The sequence below is a fragment of the Podarcis tiliguerta genome, assembly GCF_965153285.1.
Source record: "Podarcis tiliguerta genome assembly, chromosome: Z".
Taxonomy (NCBI): domain Eukaryota; kingdom Metazoa; phylum Chordata; class Lepidosauria; order Squamata; family Lacertidae; genus Podarcis; species Podarcis tiliguerta.
The window spans coordinates 41,150,452-41,166,603 of NC_139553.1; the positions used below are offsets into that span (position 1 = coordinate 41,150,452).

A 16,152-nucleotide genomic window follows, 5' to 3' on the forward strand; every position below is an offset into this window, starting at 1 on the left:
GAACTTTGCTTCAGGATGAGAACAGAAATCGGTCTCAGGCGGTGCAGCGGCAGCAGGAGGCCCTATTAGCTAAAGTGGTGCTTCAGGTTAAGAACAGTTTCAGGTTAAGAACAGACCTCCGGAACGAATTAAGTACTTAACCCAAGGTACCACTGTATATAAAAAAGTGGATGTGTTACACTAGGCAAGCAGACCCCCTTTAATCCACTTCAGTAGGGCAAACCTACTGCATTTGAATCCCTCTTACAAAATACTGACACCCCGAAGGGAACTTAAGGCCTCCTACATGACACTATGTGTGGGGCAGATGAAGACCTAGTTCATCTAAAAGGGGATGCTGACTGGAAGCACCTACAAAGAACTCCCAAAGGCCCAGCTTATTTTTGCACGCATTGGTTGGAAAAAATATGAACTGCAAAGGATAGCTGTGTTTCAGTTAGCGCATTGTTCTGCAAAGTGTGAATTAGGTAGGCTTGCATTAAATTGTGAACCAAATTGCGGAGTTTCTCCCCCCATCCCAACATACCATAACAGCTTGCTGGGCCGGGACACTTGTCTGTGCCATATGGTGCTGTGCGAGATGTTCATTGAGATGTTCAGTGGGCGTCTGAGGAGTTATAATACCCTGCAGGAGGGGGGGGAAATAGGGGATCATAATGCACCCAGTGCCAGGATGAATATGATTATCTAGCCACAACATTTGCCACAGTATTTCCTTGTTAATCAAAGCTCTAGTTCTTACTAAGGCAATAAAGATGCGCATGACTGGACAGTCCTCCATGCAAAAGTAGAGCCAGCATGTCAGGAAGAAGTTTCAATCCTAGGCTTCTATACACAGGGAAATTGTTTTATGGAGCAGCATTCAATTATGGAAGCAGAAACCTGCAGTCGACAATTGTTCAGTCCACAGCTTCACCATGTTAGTTGAGAACTAAGAAAAGATTCCCTTCTTACTTGGCATCTGATAAGCAAAAGCCCAGCATCTGCCCTGCCCCATCTCCTTCCTAACCTGTTAAAAGTGTTGACTAAACTTCTGCACCCGGCCCAGGCCAGTATTCATTGCAGAACTCATGGTGGCTGCAGCTTAGTGGTATAACATCTGTCCCAAGCTTGATCTCCAGCATCTTGCAGTACAGCTTGAAGAAACCCCAAGAGAACTACTGCCAGCCAGAGATAGATTGACCAACTGGTGCTATTTTTTATTTTTTATCTTTATTTACTCACTCACTCAGCATAAGGCAATCCCCAATGTTCCTATGAATCCCCCCCTTTCAGTCCCTTTATACAGCCCTTAAAACTCCCAAAACCTACCTGTGTGAGAGACTTCTGCAGGTCAGCTGACCACTAGGCCAGGTCAAAAAGAGACCCCTGTAGCCAATACTTATTATTATTATTTCTTACAGCCTCTGTCTCTCTCTCTCCCCCCGTGTGCATTTCAACAGCAGCTTATTCTACATGCAATAATGCCTGCTTTAACTTTGCCAGAAATGCTGATGCTGATTTCTGAATATCAAGCTGCTTGTTAGAGGCACATATTCAGACTAGAATCATAGAATAACAGAAGAGTTGGATGGGACCGCGAGGGTCATCTAGTCCAACCCCCTGCAATACAGGAATGTTTTGCCCAGAGTGGGGCTCGAACCTACAACCCTAAGAGTCTTGTGTACTACTGATTGAGCAATCCCAGGTCCTGGGATCTAGGTCATTTCCCCCTCACTCTCTGGATAACCTGTGAGTAGCCTGCCCACTAACGACCTGAATGCCAGGATAGGTACTGTAGCCGACTGCTCAGACACAGTGTACCAATTCAGATTAGAAGTTTTGAAAACATTGATGCTTTCCTCCTCGTGTTCTAAAGATCTGTGCTCTTTTTCTTTGGGTGAATCCCCCTCCCTGGCTTCCTTTCTCGGGAGCAATGCCGCTGCTGCTTCCTTACCTGTGTGCTGCTACTTGAGGCGAGTCTTAGAGGTGCTTTGTCCGACTGGCCCATCGGTAAGGACTGCCTAGTAGGGGTGCTGGCATCCGTGTGCCGTACAGATGACGTGGCTGGAAAAAAGAAGCATCTTTCAAGGATGCATGGAAGGCAGCATCCGAAAACCCCTTCCCGAGGAACTAAGAAATTAGCCTCTCCATCCAGAGTAGACGGGAAACGTGGGGGAGAGCTGTTGCCAGTGTCTCTGCTCCCAACCTAGCAGGGGGAGAGCGGACGTGCAAATGAGCCCAAGGCGCAACGCTTTCATGCTGCCAAGGGATACTCTGAAGTGGTTGGGAGAAACAACTGGATTAATCCAAGGCTCCTGACCCAACTGCCTGCCTCCGTCCTGTTACAGAGGATGGAGAGTGGCAAAGGAAAACTGAATCAGGGAAGGATGGGCTGACTCCAATGCTGCTCTTGAACACTGGCCAGCTGCATTAGAACCACAACCACCCTTTGGTATCACAGCTGTCCCATGTGATACCTACATGCAGAGTCCGAGAGCGCTGTGTGAGAAGATCGCCGAGAGCTATGAGATGACACCGACACCCTTTCCCGGCTGGCTTCTTGGTTGGTTACACATTGCCGGATATCAATGTAGCTACCGTGACTCTGGAAAGAGGCAAGCCCAGGAGGAAAAAAAAGCATTGTATCGTTAGCAGCGGAGATCAGCACATACTTAACAAACAACAACAACAAAAGCAGCAAAGCTCTGCTCTTCCAACACTGAGGTAGATTCCTCTTTCCACCTTCTCCCAAGTGTGTCTCAGGGGCTACAACTCCCATCATTCCCGACCTCTGCCATGCTGGGTGGTGGTGATGGGAGTTGGGAATCTAACAACATCTGGAGGGCCACAGGTTCCTCACTCCTGTCTTAGGTTTATCTAAGTGCTATTTTTCTAGGAAATTAAAGAGGTGCTGGAACTATGAAGGCCTCCCTTGTTTTCTTATAATGGCAACGGTGCGCACCTGAGAGTTGCCGGAACTGAGCCGCAGTGAGTTCCAGCTGGGGGGGGGGGAGTGCCCTGGGTTTATCTACTGATGTTTTACTTGACAGATAGGCATCTCTCGGAAATATAACCCCAATGGTAAAGCGGCAAAGCTCTCTGTGAATCCATGGCAATGCAGTATATCTGCAAGAATAGAAACCTGCTACATGTAGGTGAACTGGTTCATATCACTGCTATGGGAAATAGGTGGAAAGGCTGTCTGTTGCCAAGCACCAGGTGCATTTTCCATGGTACAACATTGTGGCTTTTCTGTCCTTCTGCTCCCCTATCGCCTTTACCCATCACTGCCGTATGACGACAGAGTCGTGCATAAAAATAGAAACGCTCTTTTATAATTAGCTCCCTTCTGCCCACTTTCTCTCAACATGTCACAGGCTTTCAACAGTATATGCAGAATTAATGAATAAATGGCCAAATTAGGGAGGCCAACTAGAAAAGTAGGGTTGCTGAGGACTCATATTACGGAGAGTGGAATGAGTATGGAAGGTGAAAAAGGAATCGGTCAGTTTACTGGCAATATCCTTCGTGAGCTTCATTAGCCCCTTAATTGGTAGCTCCCATCAGACATAGCAGCAAAATGGCCTGGCTGCATTTAGGCCAATTCTAGTTAGCCCTCCATTTAAGTTAATATATAGGATTTGAACATCATGTTGCCCATACAATCACATCCAACAAGCTCCCACGTAGCAAACACAATATTGATTCCACTACCTTGGGGAAATGCAATTACCTCACAAGTACAAAACATTAATTCTGCTCTCCACAACAAAAGTACAACTTTGAGGGGTTCTGTAGACAACACTGTGGTAGGTGGTGTCTGTGTTTAACCACTGATCAAAACAGAATAAAAGATTAATGATCCCGATCACACAGAGACCTATGATGGTGCCAGCCGGCAGTGTGAATTCTGTGGGTCAGCTGTATGTTAGTGTGACGCAGAGCAGGAACTGCCATGACTGTGAAGGTCCCCCTACCCTAATGTACGCCTCTGTGATGATATGGCAAAGGGGCAGCCACAGAGTCAATTCGAACAGGCAAGCACATCACCTGACAACTTGGTAGTTGAATGCGTGGATCCATTTCACTGGATTTTATTTCTGGTGCTGCTTCGGCATCTCATTATGAAAACCCTGGCGAGGTTTATTTTTAAAATGTTAACTGAGTTGACCCTATTAACTGGCCAGGCTATGACGATGCCCGATTGATTTCTTTTCTTTAAAAAAAAAAAAGGGCAATGGAAACTGTTGTCATGACCACAGCTCTGCCCACCCTCTGGACAGCATTCTGCCTAGCCTTTAAAAACACAGCAGCAATCCAGAGAGAAAACAGATCAATAAATCATTCCTTCGCTTCCAATCTTTGTCTGGCTGAACAGGTGATTCAGCATAAAAGTCCTGGATAGCATGGGATTGTACACATTATATGCTCTCCGTAGCTCAGAGGCAGAAAACAGGTCCTGTCTGTGGGTTTCCTCCAGGCATGTGGCTGGCCACTGTGAGAACAGGATGCTAGGCTGGGTGAGGCATGGATCTGACCCAGAGGGGCTTTTCCTGTGCCCTTAAAACATCCCCGGCACAAAGGTCCCCATCCCACCTTCGGCAAATCTTTCTTTTCAACAGTAGAAGTAGGAAAATCAGCAACATTCACGTGGGTGAGGGAGGGGAGAAAGTTTCCTTCTTCTTCTGTTTTTTTTAAAAAATTAGTATTAAACAGACTTCCGGGTGATGATGGCACCAGGGCAAGTCTCCACTGAGTCTCTGTTGTGTGAGTAGGAGCTCTAATTATCAAATTACTCTGATAAAAAGGCTCAACCTATGAAAGTAACTGCCAACGTTTATCAGTAAAAGACTCTAGGAGCTGTCAGGTAGACTTTCAAATCTCCCCTCCCTTTTGAAGCTACTTAAATCAGTGGAATCTGGCTTCCTCCATAGGCCAGCTTTTACCTGTAACCACCGCCATATGTAAAACACACACACCCCGGCACACATGAATGCCCACCCCTGCTTACCCAACTTTGGAATCCAGATTTTTCTCCCCACCTTAGTCCTTCACCCAAATGTCACCCCCCCAAAGGTTCCAAATGTAACTTTTTAGGCCATTCCTATCCTGCTTCAATCGCTGGAATCATATATCAAAATATTTTGGGGGACGGGGAAGCTTAGAAAAAGACTAATTGCATCCTAACAAAACCTGGAAGAGCTGCTGCCAAGATGAACCCTCCAGAAGTTGCTAGTCTACAACTCCCAGCATCCTTGACTGGGTGGGAGCGATGGAGTCCAGTAACACCTGGAGGAACTAATGATGTTGATGCTGATGATGGTTCTCATGTCCCCAAAACACCATCTTGCCACCAAGAGCAAAAACACATTTCTAACAGCTCTTACTTGATCATCCCAGCACACAATACCTTCAAAGACGAAGATGCTAGTTCAATGGATGACTCTTCAAGGCCAAGATCTCTTCTTCTTTCAGCTCGAACCTCAGCATAACTATATATGTGTGTGATATATATGTATATATCGCATAGGAAAGGGAAAGAATAGAGAAGTTGGGTTAGGGTTTCCACAGTTGGGGCACCACCTCAGAGACAGCCCTCTTGCATGATGCCAACCATATCCTGGAATGCAATGGCACACTCAATATCTGGTCATAAAGGCTGAATGGATCCACACAGCAGGAGTGGTTGTCATGAACCTGTGGCACTCCAGATGTTGCTGGCTACAGTTCTCATTTTCCCTGACCACTGGGGATGCAAGGAACTATGATGGGAACTGTAGTCCATAATATCTAGAGGGCACCAGGTTCGGAAATGATGTTCTAGAGTGCACACTCAGTTCGTCGTATAGGATTCTCACCAAAACTCACCCATCACCCTCAGTGACTATACATTTCAGCAGAAGATCAGACAAAGAGGTAGGCAAAGTTGCCTTTTGCTGAATCTTGTATGCCATTAATGATTCCACCCAGTTTCACCACTAGTACAGTACTTTCCTATGGCAAACAGCTGTCTCATAAGAAGTCAGATCGATGGTCCATCAAGCCCAGCAGTTTGACTGGCAGCGGCTCTCTTAGGTAATCTAAAACCTTTAACCGAGTGACTTACAGGGCTTTAAGAGACCCCCCCCTTTTATATAATGGGGGTTCTTACCCATTCACTGTAACAACAGTGCTCAGAGTGACTTAAAACAATCTGCAATTATAAAACATGTCTGAAAAGCCAATGCTGTAAAAACAAATTTAAAAGCAAACGGAGATCAGGCAAAATTTGCCCTAAACTCATCAAATTCCTGCTGTAACAACATCATAGTTTGGTAGCAGAAGGGAAGTGGGAGATGGGTTAGGTGGGTTCCCTGTTAGGTTTTCCTGAACATAGGCTGCCAATTATTGCCCCAGTTTGCACATAATGCTAAACTATGGTTTACCATAACCAGTTTGTGCTGTGGCAAGCACTGGCCTTACACAGTTTCCCATTCTGGTGAAGTCATGAGGAAGAGATCAGAAGCTTCTACTTCCATTATAGATTGTGTCTAAATCCTAAACTATAGTGAATCTTAACAATGGTTATGGGGGGGGGGGGAGCCTGCTTTGTAAACTATGGTTGAAGCCAGTTTGTTTCCACTTATCACAGCTAAGCCTAACCACAGTCTGCATGGCTTCAGGCATCAGAATAAATTGTGGCTAGCCTAAACTGCAAGCAAAAGCTTCTGATCTCCCCCTCACTCATGAGGAGGAGAGTATATGAGCTGCTGCTGCTCATTGTCATAATGTTTATTACATTTATAACTCTTCAAGCAGTACAACACTTAATCACATTCTACCTTTGCATTTGAATACAGCCATCATTAATATATAATACGATGACAGACAGGGAGAAATGATTTTATTCTAAAGAACCATTTGCTTTAAAAGTCGCTAATTGTGCTGCTGCCTGTTATCAGTTTTTCTCATTTACCCATTAAATTGCTTGGGAGAGGGGACCCTCTAGAACAGAGTAAAATTGGCAGCTGATACTGTTTCTAGGCTTCTCTCTCTCGGCTGCCAAAAATAAAAGAGTAATAAAAATACAGTGACATTCTCCCCCACTTCCCAACCCTAATCATTTATAGAGCCTTATAGAGCCAATACACATAGCCAAATATTTGAACAGACATAGTTGAAGACGCAGATAAATGGCAGCAGAAATTGTGTGCCGTTTCTTACCTAACAACCGTGTGGGTGCACACGATAAACTCAGGCTTGGAGTTCCACTGATGATAAGTGACGTAGTACTGTGTTTGTAACCAGATCCATTGCTGGCCTTTGGTTAAGAACCTGTAGTAGCAGGACTTGCCTTTTCCAAACTGCATCACTGCGTATGAAAACAACCACTTAGTTAACATCACCAACGTATTAGGCTTTTTGTAATCTTTGATCTAGAGAAACATTAATGCTCTTCCGGGCATGTGCATAATCTCTGTGCATGCCAAAATAACACCCATTGTAAGGGCCAAAATTCATATAGAGTGAATAAAACGCCTGTCTAAGAGTTTGAACATGTCACGTGGGATTCCGACCCCTCAGTACCTCAGTACCTTCTCCTGGCTCCACTTCTATCCCTGCCCTGCCATATCTGGGGCCGCTCTTGCACTCTGCTCTGACTTTTAAGCTTGTTTTTCAGGGCGGCGGCGGGGGGGCTGTTGCTGTCAGAAATTCACTGCCTTCTTTTCAAACCATTTAAGTATACCTCTGTCTATTTTCAGAGCTGGAAAATGGAAAGAGGCAGAAATTTGATCTGAAAAGCAAAAGCATAGCTGCTAATTCAAAATGTTCACAGCTTTCGCACTTCGAAAATTGTAAACAGGCCTGCCCCCCTCACCTCCCACACCAGCTGAAAGACAGGAGCACATTTGCTAGACTGCACACTGGCAAGTTGCTCTGTCCTTCCATAAGGGGCTTGTACATTTTGTGACCCACCAAGCTCAAATAATTCCAAGGTTTCAAGAAAAATCAAGTCTGGTGTATGCTTGTTTGTTTGTTTGTAAAAACAAGGGTAGTAGGACTTCTCAAGAACCTGAAAAACAAATAGCTGTTTGGTGCTTCTTCCCTGAGCACTGCAACATTTTATTGTCTTTGTATTGTACACTCTTTTCCCCCTTTTACTGCCGGGCAGGGTTGGGGATTCCAAGTCCCATCACCTGTGATCATTGGCAACGCTGATGGGAGTTGGAGTCCAACACACATGGGAGCCATAGGTTCCACTTCTTTGAAACGATGGGGGCCCAACTCACTCCAGCAGTCCTAATTAACTAGTACAGTGGTACCTCTAGTTACGTACTTAATTCGTTCCGGAGGTCCGTTCTTAACCTGAAACTGTTCTTAACCCGAAGCACCACTTTAGCTAATGGGGCCTCCCACTGCTGCCGTGCCACCGCCACGCGATTTCTGTTCTCATCCTGAAGCAAAGTTCTTAACCCGAGGTACTATTTCTGGGTTAGCGGAGTCTGGAACCTGAAGCGTATGTAACCTGAAGTGTATGTAACTCGAGGTACCACTGTAATTCTAAAGCTTCAGCATTAATCTTTGTGTTGCAACCAGGCAACTCTACATAGAGTTGTTCAGGAAAAATCCTGTGTTAGCACTGCAAGGATTTGCACTTGAGGAAACAATTCCCCAATACACCGGCAAAGAGAAGAACCCTGAGAGAAGCAGCTGAAATTTGAAGCTCCTAAATGCTGCAATTACCCCACACCCTGATCAAATCAAACAAACATATCAAAAAGCTTCCTAACAACGACAAGTAACAAAATGCAAGATGTTCATATACCGTATTTTTTTGTTCTATAAGACTCACTTTTTCCCTCCTAAAAAGTAAGGGGAAATGTGTGTGTGTCTTATGGAGTGAATGCAGGCTGTGCAGCTATCACAGAAGCCAGAACAGCAAGAGAGATTGCTGCTTTCACTGCGCAATTTCAGAATATTTTTTTTCTTGTTTTCCTCCTCCAAAAACTAGGTGCGTCTTGTGGTCTGGTGCGTCTTATAGAGCGAAAAATACGGTATTTCTATCTCCTCCAGCTTCAACCCCAAAGTGAGAGCTGCCCCTTTTTCCTACAGGCTCTCCTCTTATATGTTAATAGCAGCTTGGCATAGACAAAAGTCTGGCATCCTGGGGTCTGGGTGGCATCTAGTTCCACCTGTTAAATTTACATGCATTGGGCTGCTGTTAGAGGCATGGTAGCAGCACTAATGGGGGGGGGGGAATCAGCCACTCCACCTCAAAGTATTAGCAAGCAGCCTAGAACCTCTGCAGTTACAGAGAGACAGCCAGGGTCTGCGAAGGCCTGAGGAGACCTAAAAGAGAAACGAACAACAAAACTTGGCAGGGAGTTAAGTACGCCTCTTAATCTGGTTAACGAGAACATCCAGCACACTCTGTAACAGGTCATGCAATCCAGACACTGCCAGGAGTTAGGGTGAGCACTGCGGCAGAGATCAGTTTAATTTTTCTCCCTCCAGTCCCTGCAGCAAAAATACATCTATTGGCCTGCTGGAGTTTTCATGTGGAAATCAAATGCTGCCATGGCTTGGTGCGGCTTTTTGGGTCCATCATTACAAGATCCAAGAGAAATCATCGTAAGTATGAAGAGTATATATATATAAAAAGGAGCATGTGCCTTGTAAACCACTGAGCAAAATAAGGTATTAATAATAAAGGCTATGTCTCTTCAATTTAGTCCTCTGAAACAGCTTCAAAATCACAGGTGGTAGAGAGGTAACATAAGAAGGCTGAGTCCCAAACTAGATTTGACATTAAATACATCTTTGCTTTAGCATGCACGATTTAAAAAAATGCAGATATTAATTTGTTTGTATGTTTTCATTTTCTTTCTTTTTTTTTTACATGATTTCTTTCCTGCTTCTCACAATTTCATACACACCCATCACCGTAAGGTCACAGGACAGGTTACAACAGAATAGGCAATTTTAAAACAAATAAACCCATTACAATTATAATAGCAGCTCCATCTGGGGGTTAAGGATGATAATAATATGGATTTCCATCCCTCCTTTGAAACTGTTATTTGTGTTTGAGCCAGTGAGAGGTTTTCTCCCAATTCCAGAAAAACCCAATGGCGACAGGGGAGGGATATTTCCTCCCAGTGAAGATACTAACTTCAAATAAGGCAAATAAGGCAGAGTAAATTCCCTTTATGCCTGTTCTAATTCCATTCATTATCAGTACTCCCAGCTAATACAATCTGCACTTAAAAAACTACAACAGCCAAACAACCCTGCATGCTAAATGCAAATATAGGTTTAATGTCCAGTCTAATTTAGCTCTGGGTTGACATCATTTTACAGTTAAGTTTTCCGTCACAAATGGTTTTCGTATGGCTGCAGTGATTTGCACTGGTGTCCTAAGCTTAGGGTGGAGAGAGAGAACAAGAAATGCAATTAAAAGACACACATCTGGCAGTCCATTGCACGTAGTGGACAGAGACACTTACAGTGTTCGTGGCACCGAGCAAGAAGTTCCAGGTCGTCTGCATGGTAATAGTCATAACCTGAAGTCCCAAGCACCTCAAAGGGTAAATAACCTATAATAGGTGGGGCCCTGGAACAAGAGGGGAGGAAAGCTGTGAGTACAAAGTTTGCTGTTTTGAGAGCTCTTTAGCGAGGGCGGGGGGAGAGAGAAGCATTATCCTGAAATTATTTTATCTTGTCTTGCAAGAAAAATGTGTTGGTTGCAATCTTATCTGCAATATGCTTGGAAACAAGTCCTACTGAATTCAATGGAGCTTACTCCTGGATAGACAGCATAGGATTGCACCATATCTTAGCTAGCGCTAAAGAGAGATTGCTTAAGAGGATGAATGGCAATGTAAATAATTATTGTTGTTAAAAGTAACCCGCCTTAAGCCTTGGGAGAGCCAATCAGAACTCACCCTACTAGTCTAAATGGACCAATGGCCTGAGCCGATTTTAAGTCAGCTTCCTACGTATATCGTTAAGGAGTTTACTCACTTCTTGGGATTTAAGCAGCAAATGGGGAGAGGGAAGTGAGTCATTCGTTACCAAATGCCTGGGAGGTTTTATAAGTTGACAGACGCTCAGGGTATCCAGATAGGGAACCAAAAAAATTGTGCGCCACGGTTAGTGATGTGTGTACATGCCATGATTATAGAAGCTGCTTCCTAAGACTCCCAACCCTTTTGTTTAAACAAAGAATCATATTTCTACCCATTAACCAGGGGATTTGCTGTGGTCAGAAGTCTGGGGCTTCCGTTTCCTCCCTAGATTCTCATCCACCAGTCCCCCATGAAAAACAGAGAAGGAACAATTTATGTGAAGTTGTTTTTTAATAATAATAATAATAATGAAGAAACCGTGCAAAGTAAGGGTAAATCATGATCAGGTGATATTTGTTTTGAACCATCTTTTAATTTTTAACTTTCATTGTAATAAATTAAATTTATTATTATTACTGTTTCTGAATTTAAATGTCCCTTACAGTCATCATGGCTGGCAGCCATTGATAGAGGTTTCCTCCATCAATTAATCTAACAATCACCTTTTAACACAGCAGTGGGGGGGTCCTATGGCCCTCCAAATGCTGTTGGACTACAATTCCCAGAAGCCCCAGCTGTTCATAGCATCTTATAATTGTAGAGTTGGAAGGGACCCTGAGGGTCATCTAGTTCAACCCCCTGCATATGCAGGAATATGCAGTTGGCCCATATGGGGATCGAACCAGCGCTAGAGGAGCTTTAGCCATGGATTTGTCCCTGCCTGGAGAAGCTTCATCTATGGCCACCTATCAAATCAACCTGCTGTTAAGGGCATACTAGACCAGTAGGCTAGGTTGTTTCTCCACTTCCCACACCAATCCCAATCTCAACAAAACACAGCAAACTTGTCTGTGAGCACAGCCACCACCACTGGGGAAAGCTTATCATTAAGCCAAGTCTCCTATGGTCAGGGAATAATCTTCGAGCAGCTGTGTGACAAAATGTATACAATGATTCCTGCATAATTGTTCTGATTACACCTAAGAACAGGCCAATATATAAGTAAGTCACAAGCAGAACAACATTTCCTTCCTTTCCAGATAAGGCATAATTTGGCAATCTACACATTCATGCCCTCAGTCCTGCCTTTCAGCACAAGCCGAAACTTGTTTACTAAAACCTGAGTCCTGCTTTGCACTCCCAGGTAAGTAAAAACATGCACAGGACTGCAAACACTCTTTCAACAAAGAGCTTGTGTCGGCTCTCAGAAGGAACAGTTAACAGCAAATTCTGCACAATTCTGGGCAAACAATTCAGGGTAGAGATGTGTGCGTATGCACTGAGGAAATAGTTAATGCTCTTAGAAATTACGGCATTCACAAGAACAAGCTGGAGGCTTTTTATTGCATAACAGAATAACATCTTCCTTCCTTTTAGTCACTCTCAGTATGCTTTTTGCAAGAGGAAAGGCAGGTGTCACAAAGCAACCTACAAATAGGTTATAAAAACCAGCGAGATTGAATTCAGCTGGGGGGGGGGGGCGTTGCAAAGTGTGCTACGTATTGGGGCAACAGGAATCAACCCAAAGTGAATACTTCCCTCCCCCACAAAAATGGTACAAGAAATATGAAGGCATGTTATGTGTGTTTCTTAGGTTTATGCCTAATATTTTCAAAAATTTCACACAGATATGCTCATTGGAGACCCACAATTGGATGAGTGGGTTGTCTTTGAATAACAGGACTGCCTAACCTCTGGCCCTCCAGATTTTCCCAGCATGGCCAATTGTGAGGAATGATGGAAATTGTGGCTCACAACATGTGAGCCATCCTATTGTATGTGTGAAACAGAGCTTCACACAGGAAAGAAAGGTCTATCAGTAGCTGCTAGACATTGACAAGCAAAATCTGAACAAAACATTGCAGTATAAACTGTTCCTGCTCAGGTTTCCAGCCAAATATGCCCTTTTCCAGGTTTTTCCATTCCACCTGCCTTACGTTCCCATCTTCAGAGTTCAGCTAGACATTCCATGGCTATTTAGCATGGTCAGTAGTCCTCACTGGGCTGATGTTAAGATTTCCCTCCATTAGGGCCCTTAAACTTTTTATTTGTACTTCTGAAAGTCTTGGGGCTCCCTTGTGCGTGGATGGTGCTGTTTCGGCTACAGAAGGGATCCACTCTTGGGACAATAAGCTCACTACTGGAATACATGCGTAAGTTGACTAAATGGAATATTCAGGTTGAGAGGCAGCATGACCTCAACCTCAATGAGTATTAGTTGCTTGTCTCCATCCTGATTTTGGGCTTCACAAATCTAGCAGGACTCTTCTTATGTTGGCAATGGAATGCATACTGATAGATGTTTGTGGCAAAACTACTGAGTGCTTCCATATTTGCCTGAGGGACTATCACACTAACCGTGCAATCCTATGCATTTTTGCATAAAGAGGCACTGTGTTATAGTGGTTTGTGTTGGATTAAAACCTGGGAGATGTGGGTTCAAACCCCTACTCAGTCATAAAGCTTTGAATGGTGGGGTGTGTACATAGCTGTAGTCTAAAAAACCAGGAAGGCACCAGGCTGCAGAAAGTTGCTCTGATGCAAAGCCAATTATTTCCTATAGAGAAGTTTATCAAGGCTGCAGTCCTAAGAAAACTCAGAGAGGCTTGTGAGTACACATGCATAGGATCACGAATTACAAGTGTCTTTGATTACACTTTGTTTAGGTAATATTATCAGGTTCCCAAATTTTGTAGCATTTTTTTACCTCACTAAAAATCTCCCCCCCCCCAAAAAAAAAGCCTAATTCGCTGCAAAAGCCAAACTTTCTTTTTGGTCCAGCACTTATAAATACAAGGGCCATGTTGTTAACAAATGGCCGGAAAATGCTGTGGAGAGATCGTAAAGTGATTTCAGAACTGTCTGTACTGTTGAAGGAGAACAGATCTTTCAAGTAATAACAAAAGTATTAACAGTTACCTAGCTGTGATCTGCTAATGAGTTGGCGTATTAGCAGTACAAGCTAAAAAGCATACCCCCTCATTTTTAGGTTATTCATTGCTTGTAACTTCCTGTGCTGCTTGGAATTTGGACATTCTTCTTAGGATTTCCGAATAGGAAACTGGTGACTCAGCATGGTATGAAATGCAAGAATAAGTAACACAGAAATTGCAGTGTCCTATTATACTATTGGGAAAATGGAGCTTAAGGACAAGTAATGCAAATAAAACAGCAAAAGGAGGATATTGCACATCCATGCAGACACATACACAAGTCTGTAAAGACACTGTAGTATTAACCTGCCCCGTCCCACGCAAAACGCACGTTCACCCGACCAAATCTAGCTTTATAAGTCAGGCTGTACGCCTGCATGCAGTTCCTTTGCTGACACTTTGCTCCTTCTTCCACATGAGTATCAAAACAAACCAGGAACCACAGTGAACCATAACTTCCCATTGCACATGAACTGGAAACTATGGCTTCAAAGTGAGCTTTAAGGAGCCACAGCCCTTTGTCAGTATCTTCTATTCTGGAGGATTAGGTTTGCTATATGTCCGGAATTTCCTGGACATAACCGGAATATGGCAGTTGGAAGCAGTGTTGGAAATCGCTGAAATGCCCAGGAAGTCTATTATTTTGCCGAATTTCCTTAAAAAGCTCAACAACTTTTGTGTCTAGATTTTCATTTTTTTGGAAATATGGCAATCCTATTTCTGAATGTTTTGGAAGTTGAACGGACTTCTGGAACGGATTCTGTTCGACTTCCAAGCTACAACTGTACTTTGAAATATACACAACTTTTTTCTGTGGATTCTGAAAGCTAGGATAGCCATGCCTAGACAGCATGAATAATATGCATCCAATTGGGAGAGGCTGAGTACAGTGGTACCTCAGGTTAGGAACTTAATTCGTTCTGGAGGTCTGTTCTTAACCTGAAACTGTTCTTAACCCGAAGCACCACTTTAGCTAATGGGGCCTCCTGCTACCGCTGCGCCACCGCTGAACAATTTCTGTTCTCATCCTCAAGCAAAGTTCTTAACCCACGGTAATATTTCTGGGTTAGTGGAGTCTGTAACCTGAAGTGTATGTAACCTGAGGTACCACTGTATATGAGTGGTTTCACACCACTGCCTCAAGGTAGGTCTTCCTGTGACTTTTTTTGTTTAAAATAGTAAAACAGTTTCCCACAATACTTCCCCCCCCCCCAGAGCACTGTATACAATCCATATCTTGTCTTTGTAATTCTCCCCTTTCCATGTAAATTATTTAAGGCTGCCTGTGTATGGTTTATTACTTTATTGCAAATTAATTGCTTGTATTGTCTTGGCAGATTAGACCTTTCAATAGAAAAACATACTAAGAGGTCTATAAATCAACTAGATCTTTTTAATAAGAATATAAAAGAATTCTGGCCCAGTTTCATACCACATCAATTTCATTAGCTAAGGATCTGATTTGAAGTATAGTAAGTCAACCTCTCCACTCTCCTCCTCCCATGTGGTCAAGAGGAAGATTTTAGCAGGTTTTTCTCATTTTCCCTTGGCTTGTTTTGCACAGAGACAGCGTGCAGTTAGTAACAAACCCTGGACAGCTTCAACAGAAGCTAACTTCAAAACATGGTTTCTTCAGCTTGTTTTAAACAGAAGCCAAAACCTATGTTCTACTTCTGGCTGTGTGGGAGGCATAACTATGCACTCTCAAGACTCTCATTTTCTCCTTTCCTGCTCCGACATGTCTCGTTAAACCATGGTTTAGTGGGTGTGAAGTACAAGTGCAGCTGCGAGTGATAACTATGCTTGATTTCCCACATATTGTAGAATGATGGTTGTGCAATTCATCTGCCGCAGCTGCAACAAAACATGTCTCTCCCATATTGGTCTACAGTAGGTGCTGTAGCTCTCCAATGGTCTGGCTTCACCCCAAAGGTACATTCATTAGTCAAACAACAGGTTGTACATATAAACCACAAGGTGAAACCTTAATCAGAGTTGTCTTCAAATGCTTTGACAGAATACACAAGCGTTAAACATGTGTAGAGGAGCAAGGAGGCATATTTCTACTGCTGCAAAGGGCTTCTCTCAGGCCTTTGTGCATTAGGCACAAATCCTGAAAAGTCATAGTTCTCCAGTGCATGGAAATTTCTAAGTGTGTTCAGTTAAATGTGCTCAAGAAGCCCCACCCC

The 16,152-nt window shown here is 43.6% G+C and overlaps 1 protein-coding gene across 11 annotated transcripts in view; it reads right to left on the bottom strand.

Annotated features, from left to right (window-relative positions):
* PASD1 (PAS domain containing repressor 1) overlaps positions 1-16,152 on the bottom strand; it is a 96,336-nt gene that overhangs the window by 13,802 nt on the left and 66,382 nt on the right. For all 11 annotated transcript variants that reach the window (XM_083422295.1, XM_083422300.1, XM_083422299.1 and 8 more), the window contains 6 exons: positions 10,470-10,576; positions 7,186-7,333; positions 5,393-5,474; positions 2,464-2,587; positions 1,937-2,046; positions 527-625 (listed from right to left, as the gene is read on the bottom strand). In XM_083422295.1, the coding sequence (XP_083278421.1) occupies positions 527-625; positions 1,937-2,046; positions 2,464-2,587; positions 5,393-5,474; positions 7,186-7,333; positions 10,470-10,576 (670 nt within the window). The remainder of the gene's footprint in view (positions 1-526; positions 626-1,936; positions 2,047-2,463; positions 2,588-5,392; positions 5,475-7,185; positions 7,334-10,469; positions 10,577-16,152) is intronic.